Genomic DNA, 19,035 nt, shown 5'->3' on the forward strand with positions numbered 1-19,035 from the left:
AATAACCTTCCATTCTCCATCCTCTGTCTTCTAACATCAAGCCAATTTTGTATCTAATTGGCAAGCTTTCCCTGAATCCCATGTGATCTAGCTTACTAACCAGTCTACCACATTCATTGTTCTGCCTTCATTAATCTTCTGTCACTTCTTCAAAAACTTCAGACTAGTTTGCGAGACACGATTTCTCACACACAAACATGTTGACTATCCCTAATCAGTCATTGCTCTTCTAAATCCATGTAAATCCTGGCCTTCAGAATACTCTCCAAAAATGTACCCACCATTGCTACCAGGTTCATCTATCTGTGATTCCCTGGCTTTTCCTTACCACCTTTCTTAAATACTGGCACCACATTAGCAACCCTCCAGTCTGGTGGTACCTCACACATGGCTATCAATGATACAGAAATCTCTACAAGGGGCCCAGCAATCACATCCCTGTCTTTGCAAAATGTTCTGGGTATACCTGATCAGGTCTCTAGGACTTATCCACTTTGATGTATTTTAAGATGTCCAGTACCACCTCCTCTGTAATATGGATGTTTTAAGTTTTCAATATTTGTTTCACCAAGTTCTCTAGGCTTCCATATCCTTCTCTACAGAAAATACAAACTCAAAATAACTTGTTTAGTATCTCACCCACTTGCTGCGGCCTACACAGACAGTCTTGTTCATTGTTAAGGAGCCCTATTCTCTCCCTAGTTACTCTTTTGTCCTTAACATATTTGTAGAATCTCTTCACCTTATCTGCCAAAGATACCTCATGTCCCTTTTTTGGCCGCCTGGTTTCCTTTCCAAGTATACTCCTACTGCCCATATACACTTGAGCCCAGCTGTTTATACTTGACATATGCCTCCTTTTTCTGACTAAGCTTCAATTTCTCTAGTCAGCAAGCATTCCCTATAGCTACCAGCCTTATTTTTCATACTAACAGGAACAAACTCTCTCTTGACTCCTGTTGGGGACACTTTGATGGCACGGGTGATAATGGCTAGCAAACAACTCTCACTTTATGTACATATTTTTGTCCTTTAATCATACATGTAGTTGTTAGTCCATCTTGAAGTGCTAAATGCATTATTACACCATCGAGAATTACTACATAGCCACAGACAAGTCTCAATAGATGGTGGTCTACACTGAGAACCTATTGTACCAGCTGGAAGCAGGGAATAATGCACACACATAGCATGGGGTCATTTAGATTGCTTTGATTTTGTTTAAATATCCCTTTGCATGCACTGGTGTAATTGACAATGAGTGATCCAGCAGTAGTGCTGTCATGAAAGTACAAAACACAGACGGTCAATGCTGTAGCATTGCCAGGGAACTGAACCTCCACAACTGTCTTGTTCAGTGTTTTGGTCTATGACCAATGTTCCATCCCTCTAAAAATCTGATGATTGGTGATTACTGAAGTCACCTACCTCTCAAGTTAAATGACGTACCCTGTCTGCTCTGTGGCCACTGCCATTTTCTTCCTCAATATTCACTTTTAATGTGCAGCATGATGGAAGGCAACAGTGAACATTCCTGTGCCAGTGGCTTCCAACATCAGCCTCAGCTTGAATATGCCAGTGAGCCCTCAAACATCCACAGGCCTCTCATTTCCCCAAGTCCCCATAAAATCTGTCTACAGCGTTTATAGGACATAGAAAAGTACAGCACAGAACAGGCCCTTTGGCCCTCGATGTTGTGCTGAAATTTAATCCTAATGTAAAATATAGTAACAACCTACGCGCCCCTCACTCACTGCTATCCATGTACATGTCCAGCAGTCGCTTAAATGTCCCCAATGACTCTGCTTCCACCACCACAGCTGGTAACGAATTCAATGCATTTACAGCTCTCTGCATAAAGAACCTACCTCTGACGTCTCCTTTATACCTTCCTCCTCATATCTTCAAACTATGACTTCTCGTACTAGTCAATCCTGCCCTGGGGAAAAGTCTCTGGCTATTGACTCTATCTATTCCTCTCATTATCTTGTACACCTCGATCAGGTCTCCTCTCTTCCTCCTCCTCTCCAGAGAGAAACGTCCGAGCTTATTCAACCTTTCTTCATACGGCAAGCCCTCCAGTTCAGGCAGCATCCTGGTAAACCTTCTTTGCACCTTCTCCAAAGCCTCTGTATCTTTCCTATAGTAGGGTGACCACAACGGAACACAATATTCCAAGTGTGGCCTGACCTGGGACTTGTAGAGTTGCAGCAAAACCTCACAGCTCTTAAACTCTACACCCTGTTAATGAAAGACAAAACACCATATGCTTTCTTAACAACTCTATCCACTTGAGTGGCAACTTTGAGGGATCTATGTACTTGTACAGCCAGATCCTTCTGTTCCTCCACACTGCCAAGAATCCTGTCTTTAATCCTATATTCAGCATTCGAGTTTGACCTTCCAAAACGCATCACTTTGCATTTATCCAGGTTGAACTCCATCTGCCATTTTTTAGATTAGATTAGATTACTTACAGTGTGGAAACAGGCCCTTCGGCCCAACAAGTCCACACCGACCCACTGAAGCGCAACCCACCCATACCCCTACATTTACCCCTTACCTAACACTACGGGCAATTTAGCATGGCCAATTCACCTGACCCGCACATATTTGGACTGTGGGAGGAAACAGGAGCACCCGGAGGAAACCCACGCAGACACGGGGAGAACGTGCAAACTCCACACAGTCAGTTGCCTGAGTCGGGAATTGAACCCGGGTCTCAGGTGCTGTGAGGCAGCAGTGCTAACCACTGTGCCACCGTGCCGCCCAGCCCAGCATTCTATCTATGTTGCGCTGCAGCCTGCTGTAGCCCTCTATATTATCAACGACCCCTCCAACCTTTGCGTCATCTGCAAATTTACCAACCTGCCCCTCAACCTCCTCATCCAAGTCATTTATAAAAACTACAAAGAGCAGAGGCCCAAGTACAGAGCCCTGCGGGACCCCACTCTCAACACTGTCCTCCAGGCAGAATATTTTCCATCTGCAACCACTCTCTGCCTTCTGTCAGTCAGCCAATTCTCAATCCAGATAGCCAAATCTCCCTGTATCCCATACTTCCTGACATTTTGAATGAGTCTACAGTGGGGAACCCTATCAAATGCCTTGCTGAAATCCATATACACCACATCCACTGCTCGAACATCGTCGACCTGTCTTGACACCTCCTCAAAGAACTTAATAAGATTTGTGAGGCATGACCTGCCCCTCACAAAGCCATGCTGCCTTTAATCACACTATGCTTTGCCAAATAGTCATAAATCCTATCCCTCAGAATTCTTTCCACAACTTTGCTGACCACAGACGTGAGGCTGACTGGTCTGTAACTGCCAGTGATTTCCCTATTACCCTTCTTGAAAAGAGGAACAACATTAGCCTCCTTCCAATCCTCCGGTACAACTCCCATGGAGAGTGAGGAGACAAATATCCTCGCCAGCGGCTTAGCAACCTCCTTTCTCACTTCCCGGAGTATCCTTGGATAAATCTGGTCTGGCCCTGGGGACTTATCAATCTTAATGTTTTCCAAAATTTCTAGCACATCATCTTCATCAATCTTGATCTGGTCAAGACCGTATCCCAACTCCTCTATATTCCCTTTCCTTGGTGAAAACTGAAGCAAAAAACTCATTTAGGACTTCTTCTATCTGCTCAGACTCCACGCACAAGTTCCCTCCGCTACCTCTGATCGGCCCTATCTTCTCTGATCATTTTCTTCTTCCACACACGAGTAAAACGCCTTTGGGTTCTCCCTAATCCTTCTTGCCAAGCCTTTTTCATGCCCCCTCCTGGCTCTCCTCAGTCCATTTCTGAGCTCCTTTAGAGCAAGCCTGTGATCCTTAAGGTTCCTTAATCTTACCCCTTCTTACCTGCCTCAGAGGAACAAATTTATGCATCATTCGCAACAACTGCTCCTTAAATAGTCTCCACATGTCTGCTGTGCCCTTTCTATGGAACAATTGCTCCCAGTCTATACTTCCCAACTTCTGTCTGATAGCATCATAATTTTCTTTTCCCCAATTCAATATCTTCCCTCGGTAATTGCTCCTTTCACTTTCCAAGGCCATGCTAAATGTGTGGCAGTTGTGATCACTGTCACCAGAGTGTTCTCCCACTGCGAGATCTGACACTTGTCCTGGCTCGTTGCCAAGCACCAAATCCAAAATGGCCTCTCTACATACTGAGTAAGGAAACCCTCCTGAACACACCTGACAGAAACGGCTCCATCCAAACCGTCTGCACTTAGGAGGTTCCAGTCGATATTGGGAAAGTTGAAATCACCCATAACAACAACCCTACTACTTTTGCATTTTTCCAGAATCTGCCTGTCTATGAGATCTTCAATCTCTCGACTGCTATTAGGTGGTCTGTAGAAAACCCCCAATGTGATGGCTGTTCCCTTGATGTTCCTAACTTCCACCCTTACTGACTCCGTAGACAAACCTTCCTCAACAACCTTTGTTTCTGTAGCTGTGATGCACTCTCTGATTAGCAATGCTACCTCCCCCCCTCCTCTTTTTCCATCCTCCCTGTTCTTTTTAAACGTTCTAAACCCTGGAACATCGAGCAACCATTCCTGTCCGAGTGAAACCCACTCTCTGTTATGGCCACAACATCGTAGTCCCAAGTACTGATCCATGCTCTAAGTTCTTACTCTTATTTCGGACACTCTTTGCATTAAACCATACACACTATAACCAAGCCCTTTGTTTCATTGTGTGAGAAACCTTCCTTTTAAATTCAATATATCCTGTCACTGTCATGTCTGCAACTGACCCCCTCTCAGACATGTGGCTCTGATTCCCACCCCCCTGCCAAATTTAAACCCTCCCAAATGATACGAGCAAATCTCCCACCTAGGTCATTTGTACTCCTCCAGCTCAGGTGCAACCCGTCCTTCATGTACAGGTCCCACCTTCCCAGAAGGTATCCCAATTGTGTAGATACCTGAAGCCTTCTCTCCTGCACCAGCCTCACAGCCACATGTTAAGCTGCATTTGCTGACTGTTCCTCATCTCACTATCTCGTGGCACCAGTAGAAATCACTATTCTATTGGTCCTGCTCTTCAGCTACAAGCTAACTGTCTGTAGTCACTTTTCAGATCCTCAATCCCTTTCCTGGCTACATCATAGGTGCCAATTTGTACCACGATTTCTGGCTGCTCCCCCTCCCCTTTCAGAATCTTGTGAACTCGATTGGCAACATTCTGGATCCTGGCACCAGGGAGGCAACATACTTTCCAGGAGTCAATCTGTCGAATTATTCAGTCCCCTACCACTTAGCGCTTTTCTATTTTCCCCCCCCTTCCCTCCTGAGCCACAGTGCCAAGGCTCAGTGCCAGAGACTGTACCCACCAGCAGTATCCAAAACAGTATACTTATTGCTGAGGGGAATGGCCACAGGGGATCCCTGCTCTGACCGCCAGTTCCCTTTCTTCCCCACGACAGTAACCCAGCTGTCCTTATCCTGTGTCTGCGGAGTGACCACCTCTCTGTACATCCTCTCAATTTCCCCCTCAGCCTCCCGGATGATCCATAGTTCATCCAGCTCCGGCTCCAGTTCCCTAACTCAGTTCCCGCAGATGTAGTCGGCAGAGACATGTGAAGTGTCTCTCAACTACCACATTCTGCAGGACGAACATGCAACTGCCCTAACGCCCATAGCCCGTTACTCTGATAGCCCACACAGAACTATAAAATTAAAATGTTATGCAATGACAATGTGGAGCGACCACACAGAATGGAGAGTGTGGTGCTGGAAAAACACAGCCGGTCAGGTAGCTTCCGAGGAACAGGAGAATTGACGTTTCTCAGGAAGTTGAAGAGCTTATGCTTGAAACATCAATTCTCCTGATCCTCAGATGCTGCCTGACCGGCTGTGCTTTTCCAGTACCACACTCGCGACTCTAATCTCCAGCATCTGCAGTCCTTATTTTCTCCTACCACACAGGATAGTTCAAGCAAATACCAGAAGCATTTAAAAGGAAACAGATAAGGAATTAAAGAATACATTGATAGGAAGGCAAAACAGATTTGGACTGGTGCAGAGTATATATCCATTGGGGCAGAATGACTTACATTGAACTTTGCTGTGCAGAAAGTATTTCCTAATTCTAAATTCAACTGCAGGTAACCATTTAAAAAGAATCCAAGTCCATTAGCAACTCACCACACCTTGATCAATTAAACCAGTTTTCCTAATATAGCAGGGTTGAAGACATTTCTTTGATATTGTGAAACACTAGTGTCCATGAACAGTTTAAATTAAACAATTTAAAAGCGTTGGTGCCAAGTGATGTAAATTTACCTTAACAGTATACTTTATCAAATCAAATATAATTAGACTGCTAATACATCCACTACAGTAACAACCTGAAGTAGGCACTTTACTCCATCACGTAGGTTGTCTCCAGCCACTGCTGCATAGAAAGCTTTTTTTCTGTTCTTCGAAAGCCATTGCTGATAGTTATCCATGCTCACATTCATGTCACTTACTGTTTGCTTTCTTGGTCCCTAACAAATAAAAAAGCAACTCAGTGAACATGCATTCAGGCTTAACAGCACGTTACTTCTTTTAATGTCATTAAACTTTACTTTTACTTCAACATGGATATTCTAGAACTTATCCCATAAGTGCTGACAGCATGTAAAATCTAACTTAAGTTTACTTTTCTTTTCTATTTTTTCCCTTGCCTTCTCCCCAATTAGATGAAAATAACTAATTTCAATCCGTCACAGCATGACTATAAAAGTGGCAAATTAGACCTTCAGGAGGACTGCAGAAACCTAGAGAAGTTTAGAGTGTGCAAGACAGATCTTAAAAGAGAGATTAGGAGAGCTAATAGGAAATAAGAAAGAATATTGGCAGATAAAATAAAGGAAAACCCCAGGATTGAGACAGAGAGCAAGGTGTGTTAAGGGCCACAGTTGTAATTTGAGAGTGGAGCCAGAGGATGAGGTAGGATTCAAAATAAATATTTTGGGTCAGTATTCACTAGTAAAAGGGATGATTTTGGTATAGAAATCAGACATAAGGTCTGTGAAACAATTAAATAAATTAGCAAAACAGACAAAGTTCTGAACGTCTGGCAGGCTTCAAAGGTGCTAAATAAAATGTATCCCAGGCTGTTAATTGGAGCAAGAGAGGAAATATCAGTGGTGGTTGCAAAACTTTGATTCCTCTCTCACCACAGAAGAGATGCTATAAGACTGAAGGAATCCAAAGCTGTGCAGTTGTTCAACAAGAGAGCAAAGGATAAACTAGCAAACTACAGGCCAAAACACCTAAACTCAAATGATGGGGAAACTATTGGAAGCTATTCTGAGGCACAGAATTAATCTGCATTTAGAGAGGTAGGGATTAATCAAGGATAGTCAACATGGCTTTGTTAAGGGGATTCACATTTGAACAACTTGACTGAATTGTTCAAAGAAGTGTCCAGGTGTGTACATGATGACAATGCTTTTGATATGGTTTACTTGGACTTCAGCAAGGCTTTTCATAAGGTCCCATATATAAAACTCGTAGTAAAAAAGGTAAAAACCCATAGGATATAAGAAGGTTTGACAAACTGGATCCACAGTTGGCTCAGTGACAGGAAACCAAGGGTGATGATTGCAGGATGTTTTTATGACAAAGTCTGTGTCCAAATGGGTCCCACAGGGGTCAGTATTGCAGCCCTTGCTGTTTGTGGTTGATGTAAATGATTTAGATTAACCAACCCTCCTTCATTCAAGCAAACCCGCAGACAAAACAAAAATAAATAATGATGACCATAACCTTAGACTGCAAGGGAATATGGATGGGTTGGTCAGATGGAAGGATCAGTGGCAACTGGATTTCAATCTGGAAATAAGGCAAGGGAATACATGATGAAGGTAGGTTCCTGGGAATCTGAGAATCAGAGGGATCTTGGGGTGTGTATTTACCAGTCCTCTAAAGGTATAGGTGGACCAAGTAGTTGAGGCAGCATATGGTGTGCTTTCCTTTATTTGTTGAGGCACAGAGTATAAAAACAGGGAGGTTGGGATGTAGTTGTGCAAAACCTTGGGTAAGGTCGCAGTTAGAGTCTTCTGTGTGGTTCTGGAATCTACTTTGTAGGAAGGAGGTGCCAGCACCAGAATGAGTGCAGAGGAGACTGATCACGATGTAGCACGGGCTAGAGTTTCAGATATGAAGAAAAAGAAATTGGACAAACTGGGGCTGTTTCCCTTAGAACAGTGGATATTAAGAGGGGACGTAATTGCAATAGGTAAGATAGACATCAAGAAACTTTTCTCCTTGATAGAGGATGCAGGGCATAGACTTAAGCTAAGGGCCAGAAGGTTTAGAGGACATGTGAGGAAAAGCTTTTCTTTCCAAAGAGTGGCGGTAGGAATCTGGAACTCACTGCCTGCAAGGTTACTAACCTCGTACAGTCAGGAAAGGGAGAGATCACATCCAGAGTGACACACAGCCTGAGTGAGTACATAATTTGGGGAATTTGAAAGACACATGGGAATTCAGCACAGAGGGATGGTGATTTTTACTTGTTTTTTTTTGGATCCTAGTTTGTAAGTTTTATTTGAAACAAGATAAACAGATTCAGGGGGCCAGCACAAAAACAGTGACATAGCAGGTAAAATGTAAGTTCGCTGGTTAGTGTTAGCTACTAATTTGACTATCATAGTTTATTTTCAGACTGATGGTAAAGAGAGGAAATGTTTACAGGCTACAAACTAAAAGACTAGTATGAAGTTTTAAACATTAAAATATGGACTAATTAATTAAAATAGAGATGCTGGGCCAGGCAATGTGTTGCAACTGCATGGTATGAGAGTTGGAGGATTCCAGTATGGCTCATAGTGACCACATCTGTACCAAGTGTTAGTTACTTAAGGAACTCTGGCTCAGCGTTGATATGCTGGAGTCTGAGTTTTGAACATTGTGATACATCAGGGAGGGAAAAGAGTTACCTGGATGGTGCGTTTCAGGAAGCAGTCACACCCCTTAGATTAACTACTTCAAATTCATTTTGTGGTCAGCACAGGAAGGTGTTGGTACCAGTGAGGCAAGTAGTGGGATCCAGCAAGTTGTGGAGGAACCTCAGCCCTTGAGCTTATCTAATAGGTTTGAGATTCTTGTAGGGAAGATGAACAAACTGAGCACAGCACCAAGGTAGAGTGAGCCATTCTTGAGGAGGAAGAAAGGGGAAGTGTAGTTGTAATCAGAGATAGTATAGTCAGGAGAACAGACTCTGTTCTGTGTTCAGGAGCAAGAGTCCCAAAGGCTGTTGTTGCCTGCCTGATGTCAGAGGTTCAGGATCTCTCATCTGGACTGCATGGAACTGAGGGAGAGGGAAAAATGCAGTCATCATGATCACATAGGTACCATTGATATGGATACAAAGAGGAAAGAGGTTCTGCTGAGGGAATGAGCACCTTGGGGCTAAATTAAGCAGAATCAAAAAAGGTAGTCATCTCTGAACTAGTGCTTCAGCCACAATCAAATTGGCACAAGGTCAACAAGATTCAAGAGGCAAATATTTTGCTCAAAGATTAGTGCGAGAGAAATGGGTTTGAATTCATGGAACTTGCCACTAGTACTGGGGAAGAAGGGAGCTAGCTGTTCCAGAAGAGATTTCACCTGGGAACAGCATTCTTGTGAATCACAAAACTAAGGCTGTGGATAGGGCATTAAACTAAATAATGGTTCTGTTGCATGGAAAAGCTCAGCTGAGGTTAAAGTTTCCAGAACAAGTAGTAGGACAGAATATGGAAAGGATCAGAAGTCTAACTTCAGGTAAGGGGACAAGAGAAAGGGGGTGGGGGTAGCCAACACAGGACTGAGGGTTTTGTACTTAAATGCATGCAGTATACCAAAACAAGGTAAATGAGCTTGTAGCGCAGATTGACATTGGTAGGTAAGATGTTGTGGGTATCACAAGTGTGGCTGCAAGGGATCAGGGCTGGAATCTGAATATCAAAGGACACATGTCCTATTGAAATGACAGGCAGGTGTGTAGAGGGTGTGGGCTGCCAATTAGTAAGGTTTGAAACTAAAATTGTACAGAGGTGGAAGATGTAGAACCTGTATGGGTAGAGCGGAGGAACCAAAAAAAAACAACCGTGATGGGAGTTATGTAGAGGCCTCCTAGTCAAGGATATGGGGAAGAAAATAAATCAGGAGATGGATAGGCTTTGTTACAATGATCGCGGGGGACTTCAATATGCATGTGGACTGGGAAAATCAGGCTGTAGCAGATCTCAAGAAAAGGAATTTGTCCACAAGCTAGTTTCTTTGGAGCTCTACTAGCTCACAAGGGAAAAGGCAATTCTGGATTTGGTAATGCGTAAGAGACAGACTTGAAGGTGAGAGAAGCCCTAGGGACAGTGATCATAGCATAAATTCACCCTGCATTTTTGGAAGGAGGCGCTTGAATAAAATGCAACAGTATTACAATTAAGGGAAGCTAATTCCGCAGACAAAGACATGAGGGAAGAGTTGGCCAGAAATGATTGGAAGGGGAGCCTAGTGGGGAAGACAGCAGAAATGCAATGGCAGAAATTTATGGGGGTAATCTTTAGGCACAGCAGAAATTCATCTCAAGGAAGAAAGGGGAGAATGAGGCAACCAAAGCTGACAAGGGAAGTCAGAAACAGCTTAAAATCAAAAGAAAAAGCATATAATGTGGTGAAGATTAATGGGAAGCCAAAACATTGGGAAGCCTTGAAAAATCGGCAGAGAATAATTTTTTTAAAAAGCAATAAGGGTTAAAAGATTAAGTGTGTGTAAGCGAGCTCATAATGTAAAAAGAACACAAGCATTTTTTTTTTTAAATCTGAAAAAGTAAGAAAGGCAAGAGTGGACACTGGACAATGAGGATGCAGAAATAGTAATGGAGAACAAAGAAATGGCGGAAGAACTGAATGGGTACTTCATATCAGTTTTCCCAGTGGAAGACACCAGCACAATTCTAGAACTTCAAGAGAGTCAGGAACTAGAGGTAAGTGCAATGACCATCACTAAGGAGAAGATGCTAGGTAAACTGAAAAGGTCTGAAAGTGGATAAATCACCCAGGTCAGATGGACTACTCAGAGTTCTGAAGGAGATAACTGAGGAAACTAGGAACTGAGGGTTCAGGAGGGTACCAGAGGTCTGGAAAATGGCTAATGTAAAGAAGGTAGAGAGGCAAAGACAGAAAACGTTAGGTCCATTAGCCTGACCTTAGTCATTGGTAAGCTTTTACAGTTCATTACTGAGGATGTGATAACAAACTACTTAGAAGTGCATCATAAAATATGGTTGAGTCAGCATAGCTTTGTCAAGGGGAAGTCATGCCTGACAAATCTGTTACAATGAACAAGTTAGAGAAAGGAGAGTCAATGGATGTGATCTTTTTGGATTTGCAGAAGGCCTTTGACACATAGGAGGCTGCTAAATAAGAGAAGAGTCCATGGTGTTAGAGGCAAAGTACTGGCACAGATAGAGGATTGGCTGACTGACAGAAGGCAGAGTCGGGATAAAGGGGTCTTTTTTGCAGGGTGGCAGCTGTGACCAGTGGAATTCTGCATGGGTCCATGTTGAGACCACAACTATTCACATTATACATAATGTTCTGGTGAAAAAAACTGAGGGCATTGTAGCTAAGTTTGCAGATGATAAAGATCGGTGGAAGGACAGGTTGTGCCGAGGAAGCAGAGAGGCTGCAGAAGGACTTAGACATGCTAGGAGGGTGGGCAAAAAAGTGGCAAATGGAGTACAATTTAGGAAAGTGTGAGGTTATGCATTTTGATCGGAAGAATAGAGGCACAGACTATTTTCCAAACAGGGAAAGAATCTGCAACTCTTAAAGCACACAAAGACCTGGGGACTTCTAGTTCAGGATTCTCTTAAGGTTAATATGCAGGTTCAGTTAGCAGCCAGCAAAGCAAATGCAAAGTTAGCATTCATTTCAAGAGGGCTAGAATACAAAAGCAGAGATGGGGCTGTATACGGCTTTGGTCAGACAGCATACAGAATGTCAGCAGTTTTGAGCCTGTTACCTAAGGCAGGATGTGCTGGTCTTGGAGAGAGTCTAGAGGAAGTTTACAAGAGTGACTACCAGGGATGAGGGGACAAGGTTGAGGACTCTGGGTCTATACTCGAACTTTAGGAGAATGAAGGGAGATCTGTTTGAAACTTACAGGGTACGGAGAGGCCCAGATAGATTGGATGTAGAGAATAATGTCTCCAGTAGTAGGAGAGATTACAACACAGTGTCACACCTTCAGGATGAAGGGATGACACTTTGGAACTGAGATGATGAAAAATTTCTTCAGCCAGAGGGTGGTTAATTTGTGGAATGCATTGTCACAGAGGGCTGTGAAGGCCAAACCATTGAGTGTATTTAAGACAGACATAGATAGGTTATTGGTTGGTAAAGGGATCAAGGGTTACATGGGAAAAGGTAAGAGAATAGGGTTAAGAAACATATCAGCTATGATCAAATGACAGAGCAGACCTGATTGGCTGAATTCTGTTCCTGTATCTTATGGTCTTGTTGTCTATGGTTTTATAAGTTACTTAGATATACGCTCGGCATTGCAAATTCACAACGCTTAGTACCTAGTGCTGGAAAATGGAATCAGAATAGTTAGGTGGTTCTTTCTGATTGGCACAGATGCAATGGGCTGAAAGGCCTTTCTGAGCTGTAGATCTCAATGACTGGTCTGACAGCATAGCAAATATTTCACTTTGCCAATTAAATATGTTGATTATCATCACACCCAACCTCAGACCAGGCATTAAAACTGTGACGTACTGGGTGCTGAAATCCATGTGTCTCATTGTTGTTATCGCCAAAGAGTATTAAAGAGGGTTCAATTTATCAATAAATGTCTCAAGATTGAAACATGTGACCATCTGATTGGTAGTACTATAATGCTGTTATTGAAACTAACCTGCCCAGAATGTTACTTTTTAACCATATGAAATTCTTTACTCAAACATTATCTGTTCAGATCTGCATTGTCAAATTTAAAAAGTGATCAAAACTGTTGCAACGGAATTTGTCAGCGTCATTACCATAAATACTTGACTACAGATGCAGAGGCTAAAATTCTTGGTGAAAGAAAGTGTCAAATCCAACAAGGCTGGCCTGGACATTGGTGATCCTGTCAAAACAATACACTGTGGCCTACACAAAGGAAAGAAACTGTAAATTATTTTTCGGAACAAAATGAAATCATTCATAGAGCAAGTTCACAAAATGTGTCTATTTGGAAAAGTACTTCAACTGCACTACACGATATGTTATTGCCTCAGTTGTAACAAATAGTTGCAGCAGCATTTTGCGAATGATTATAGCCCATATAGAGAGATCACGGTGAAGGTATGCTGACTTCAAATAAAACACTCCAAAAAGATTTAGCGCATTCTGTGGCATAAATTTTTCCCTACTTCAATATCAATTTTATTCTGGCACCACTTCTAGGGATCTCCTGTATTAAGTAAAAGCAGCCATCAAACAAGTTGAGTCACCAATCAAATTGAAGAACTTTTAGACAGTAAATGAGGAAGCACTAATAAGCAAGAATTGTTTAGTCTTTGCAAAATAAAATACTGGGAGCAAAGTAAAGAATGGAACATATAAACATGATTAAGATAGAAGTTGAAATGGTGAACACAAACAATAACATTTTTGTCATTGAAATAACCCATGGAATTCTACAATAAAATGGAATGAACTTAACTCCGGGCCTTTAATCTTTTTTCAGGGCCAGAGAGGTTGTTCAGAAGTAATTAGGACCTAGTTTTCTATTTTAAAACAGTTACACCTCATTTAAACTACACAACTCTTTCAACAATTTCTTTCTGCAGGAATATTATGCAAAAAGTCATGTAAAATCATTGACTCCACTATGGGCGGCACGGTGGCTCAGTGGTTAGCATTGTTGCCTCACAGCACCAGGGAGCTGGATTCAATTCCTGCCTTGGACAACTGTCTGTGTGGAGTTTGCACACTCCAGCCCCTCACTCTTGGGCACCAAACTCCCATCACTCAAATGGCATCCTACTCCTTTACCTACCGGCCAGCCGCCATTCATCACCTTATAAATGTAACTTTTCTCAGTCACTGTCAAAGTAGTTTGGGATCTGTAAAGAATTTCACTCCTGAAATAAGACAAGTGCCATTAAAAAAGGGCATGTTTTAGCCTCCAGTGTTGCTTCTGTGCTAAGTGGACTTCTCCCATTCCAACTGATGGGCACATTTGGGACAATGCAAATTGCCGGTAAGTAAATAGGTAACCTTAAAAAGAGGATTACAAGTTGGTTGAATGTGTTTTGATAGTAATTAGAATTTCTGGATCAATGGTTTTAACATTTGATTATTTTGTTCATTAGGATGTCCTTAACTAGGAAAGGATATACTTCACAGCTAAGTCTTTGTACCTCATTTTTCAAAACTGATCAAAGACTATTGAATATCCAGCAGATTCAGACCATTCAACTTACTGACTGCACTCCAATCAATCATGACTGACATGTTTCTCAACCTTATTCTTCTGCCTTCTTCCTGTAACCCTTGATCTCTTTACTAATCAAGAACCTATCTACCTTGGTCTTAAATATACTCAATGATTTAGCCTCCACAGCCTTTTACAAAAATTAATTCCACAGAGTCACCACCCTCTAGTTAGAGACATTTGTCCTCATCTGAGTTCTAAAGAGTCGTCCCTTCGGCTTGATGGCATGGCCCCAAGTCCTAGTCTTTCTTCCTAGTGAAAATATCTTGTGTCCAGGTTATCCAGGTCCCTCAGATTCCTGTAAGTTTCAGTCAGATCTCCCATCATTTTTCTAAATTCCATCATGTACAGAGTCCTCAACAGTTCCTCATATGACAAGCACTTTATCCCTGTAAACTGGAATCCCTCCAAAGCCAGCATATTGTTCCTTAGAGACAGGGGCAAAAACTGCTGAAAATATTCCAAATACAGTCTGACCATATACAGCCTCAGCAGTAGATAAGTGCTTTTGCTTTCTAGCCCTCAAAGTGAATGCCAATATTGTATTTGCCTTTCTAACCACCAAGTGAACCCACATGTTAACCTTTAGAGAATCCTGAACTAGGACTCCCAAGCCTTTAAGCTTCAGATTTCTGAAGCATTTCCTCAATCAGGAAATAGTCTATGCTTCTATTCTTCCTACCAAATGCATAACCTCACACCTTTTCACATGGTATTCCACCTACCACTCTCCGAGCATGTCCAAGCCCTTCTGCCTCCTCCCTGCTTCCTCAACATTACCAGCTACAAACAAAGGCACCACTTACAGTTCCAGGTTGCCTACAAAACTTGTATATAATAAATATTCAAGATTGATTATTTAAAACAATGGTACTGATGCTTAAAAATTGAGGAAAATGTTATTTGATGTACCAGAATGCAATGACCTGTACAATAAAAATTTTAAACTTGACATATTCTGGACATGAAATTCGGAAGTTCCCTAATTTATTTCATAAGCTTTCAACTGTACCACCAAGCACTGTATCAGTCTCTAGCTGAAGTTAAACGGACTTAGGAAGAAGCCCTACAGAAGTCAAAAATCACATCATTATAATTCTGATTCTATCATACCTGAAATTCTTAATGTGATCATTCACTCCAGTCAGTGAAAGGGCATCTTGAAGGGCAGTGATGTAAGACATGGCCTGTGCTGAAGAGCCCCAATTTATCTCTGTTAAAAATAAAGAGTGTTTTAAGTCGTCAAAAAAAGTTTCTTTTCATGATTTATTCTTCCAAAATTGGTCTTTAAACCCACAGTTAAATATACTGCATTGCATTTCAAGTTAACTAGCTGAACCACATTTGTTCCAAGACTAACCTTGCCTATTAATAATCTAGAGAACTGTTTTTACCAGATTTTTGTGGATCAGTTTTTTGCTTTGTCCATTAGAGAAATGGAGAAGTTACTGGCGTAAATCCCTTACAAGAAAGGAAACTTGCACTTGGTTATGGCCGTCTAAAAAGGTCACCTCAATGAACATATATCGGGGGGGATCAAGCAGGAGCAAATTACTTGACTCATTCAGGTCAGTAAAATAGCTAGACTATCTGGCAGAATATACTGCCTTACCTAGAGGAAAGGGCCTCAAAATTTAATTTTAAAGTCAGGCAAGCTAGCACCCATTGGACTACCAAGAGTAATTAAAGTCAACTTGGAGCCTCATCCCCTTGGCAGTGGTAATTATCCCACGGAGGGCAGGGAAGTCATCACATAGGAAGCCCAAAATCCAAACCGTCGTGATGCTTACAAGGCTCTAAAAGGAGGAGTGAGCATGCATGAGGGGGTCCTCTCTTGTTCAAATGTCCCACTGAGGAATCAGGCACCTGAGATCAATCTCTATTGCAATGATCTTTCCCCATGACTCATTCCCACCAGCACCACCTGAAGGCCCCAAATCCCTCAGTGATCCTGCATTACCAACACTGCCAGGTGACGCACAGCTGCTGGTTTCTGACTGACTGACAGCATTCACGAGTGGGAGTGGGTGATCTTCATCCTAGAGAAGGCTTACCTCTGTCCAAATAAGTACCTGATTGACACTTAGACCGTAAGAAATAGGAGTAGGCCGCTGACCTGTCCAAGTCTGCTCCATCATTCAATACAATCATGGCTTAGGCAGCATTCCAGACTTTTCCTTCCTTTCCTTGTACCCCTTGATTTCCTTATTGATCAAGAATATATCTCAATCATAAAAATACACATGAACTGCACCCCTATAGCTCTGTTCCAAAGAAATTCAACCTTCAGGAGAAATTTGTCCTCATCTCAGTCTTAAATTGTTGCCCCTTTATTCTGAGACTATGACCTGTGGTCCTAGACTCTCCCATAAGGGGAAACATCCTCTCAGCATTTACCTAGTCAAGCCCCTTAAGAATCCTATGTGTTAATGAGATTATCTCTCCTTCTTCTAAACCCCAATTATATCCCAATCTGTTTAATCTTGCTCATACAATAATCCCACTATATCAACAATCATCCTAGTGAACCCCCTCAGAGCTGCTACCAATGAAATGATATTCTCCTTAGATAAGGGTTATGGGTAGGCCTTCTTTGTGATCTTCCAGCCTCCAGCCTAACTACTTTGGATTCCAGCATGTGCAGTTTTTTTGTCTATTCCCAAAGGAAGGTATGCAGCTTTGAAGTCAGTTGTCAGGTCTCTCTGCTACCTTGCTGTGATGTAAAGTCAATGAAGTTGTTAGCTCTTCTGTAAAGTACAGTAACCATATTTCAATAATACAAACTGAAAATGATGGAGAAACTCAGCAAGTCTAGCAGCATCTGTGGAGAGAGAAACAGAGTTGTGTGTCCAGTCCAATGATTCATCTTTAGAATTTGTTTTGTAGAAGAGCCATTGGACTCAAAACATTAATTCCATAATCACGTCAAGGTTGAGTCCTGGTTCTTAAGTAACATTCAGTTGGCCAGGTAAGGGCATTAAGTGCTGATGAGTTGAGAGGGTCCTCAATGGACGTCCTCTACAATCACTTTATTGCTGAGACGGTGAGAAGGGAGTGAGCATCTCTTCACGGCTAACTTTGCCGATTAGTTTCTTTTCTTCACCACCTCCAGAGAGGTGGAACTTGTGCCCAGGGATATCGAGCTTTCTCTCATCTTAGCTGATCCTGGAAAATCTGCTCTTTCAGCCCTTATTCTAACTTCAATTCAGCATTACTTTAAGAGTAGTAAAAATAATAAGGTCTCCTCTGTTGCCCAAAAACAAACAGAAATCCGTATTTTCTCACAGGAAAAAAAAGTGCTGGTAAAAATGCATGAAAATCAGGACATGATGCTGCAGTTTTAAACTTCTGAGTGTTGCTCGTTGGGGTTAGCAATTTAATGATTCTGTTAACTGTCTAAGTGTTTACCTTTTGGCTTATTTTGTTTGAGGACTTTGCTTCTGGCATGCAAATCATTAGAATGGAATATTTAATTCATTTAGAAATTTATTCCCAATTGTGTCAACATCTTTCAACAAAAGAAACTTGAAGAACCTCATAGAGCTGATAAAGTTCCCATAAATCACTGCGACCAAAATGGAAATTGTTGGAGAAACTCAGCAGATCTGGCAGCATCTGTGAAGAGAGAAACAAGAGTTAAACATCGAGTCCAGTGACCCTTCTTCATAACCAGCAGTTTTTAAGAATGGTCACAGGACTTGAAACGCTAACTGCTTCTCTCTCCACAGATTTTCCAGCAATTTCTGATTTTGTTTCAGATTTCCAGCATCTGAAGTTCTTTATTTTGTTCTCAGTTATCTGTATAATGGAGTTGGGAAAGTCCAATTTTCTCACTGTTCCTGAGGCTGTGTAGGGCTGTACACCTGCATGAGATCCTTCATGTCTAAACCCCAGAGTGATTGTCAGAAAGGGTGTGCATAATGAACATGGAGACATACATTTTCTACTGCTCTCATTGCCTTATTGCCATGTTTGCCTAGAGCTCATGTATCTCCCAATGTCATGTTGCTGGCATGATGCTTCACCCATTTTCAGCTCAATGCATCCCAGGTAATGTGGAAAATCAGAGTCAAGCCATAAAGTCAAAGCAAAATTTAGCATACTGGTAAAAGGTACTCTCAATTTATCATTTTGTACACGTTCTAGGTATAATAAAAAAACTCCCACCTGGTTTGTTATAAATGACATAAATGTTAAGGAATAATACAATTGCAACTGTGATTACAGCAGCCCACCAGTTGATAACAAACATGACAGCGCAGCACAATACAGTTCCAAGCAGCGACACCCACATGTTGTAAAATTTAAACGCAGGACGCCATCCTGGTGAAAAAAAATGGAATTACATAAAGGAAGTCACTCAGTTCATTTTAAAATTACAAAAGAAAATCTTAAAAACCAACAATGCAAAAGAATGGCAATATGTGGAACTAAAAAATTAATCATGAAGAACACAGGATCTGAATGCTAAAATGTTACATTGTAATCAGTGACTCAAGGATTTGAATTCTGGTAAATTTCTATTCAAGTTGCAATCTATAGTTAAA

The 19,035-nt window shown here is 41.8% G+C and overlaps 1 protein-coding gene across 1 annotated transcript in view; it reads right to left on the reverse strand.

Annotated features, from left to right (window-relative positions):
- Positions 1 to 19,035, reverse strand: part of slc12a1 (solute carrier family 12 member 1) — a 128,282-nt gene that overhangs the window by 44,197 nt on the left and 65,050 nt on the right. Inside the window, exons 14-17 of the mRNA XM_060853698.1 lie at positions 18,656 to 18,811; positions 15,602 to 15,701; positions 13,047 to 13,158; positions 6,373 to 6,513 (exon numbers count right to left, since the gene is read on the reverse strand). Of these exons, the coding sequence (XP_060709681.1) occupies positions 6,373 to 6,513; positions 13,047 to 13,158; positions 15,602 to 15,701; positions 18,656 to 18,811 (509 nt within the window). The remainder of the gene's footprint in view (positions 1 to 6,372; positions 6,514 to 13,046; positions 13,159 to 15,601; positions 15,702 to 18,655; positions 18,812 to 19,035) is intronic.

The sequence above is a fragment of the Hemiscyllium ocellatum genome, chromosome 42 (assembly GCF_020745735.1).
Source record: "Hemiscyllium ocellatum isolate sHemOce1 chromosome 42, sHemOce1.pat.X.cur, whole genome shotgun sequence".
Taxonomy (NCBI): domain Eukaryota; kingdom Metazoa; phylum Chordata; class Chondrichthyes; order Orectolobiformes; family Hemiscylliidae; genus Hemiscyllium; species Hemiscyllium ocellatum.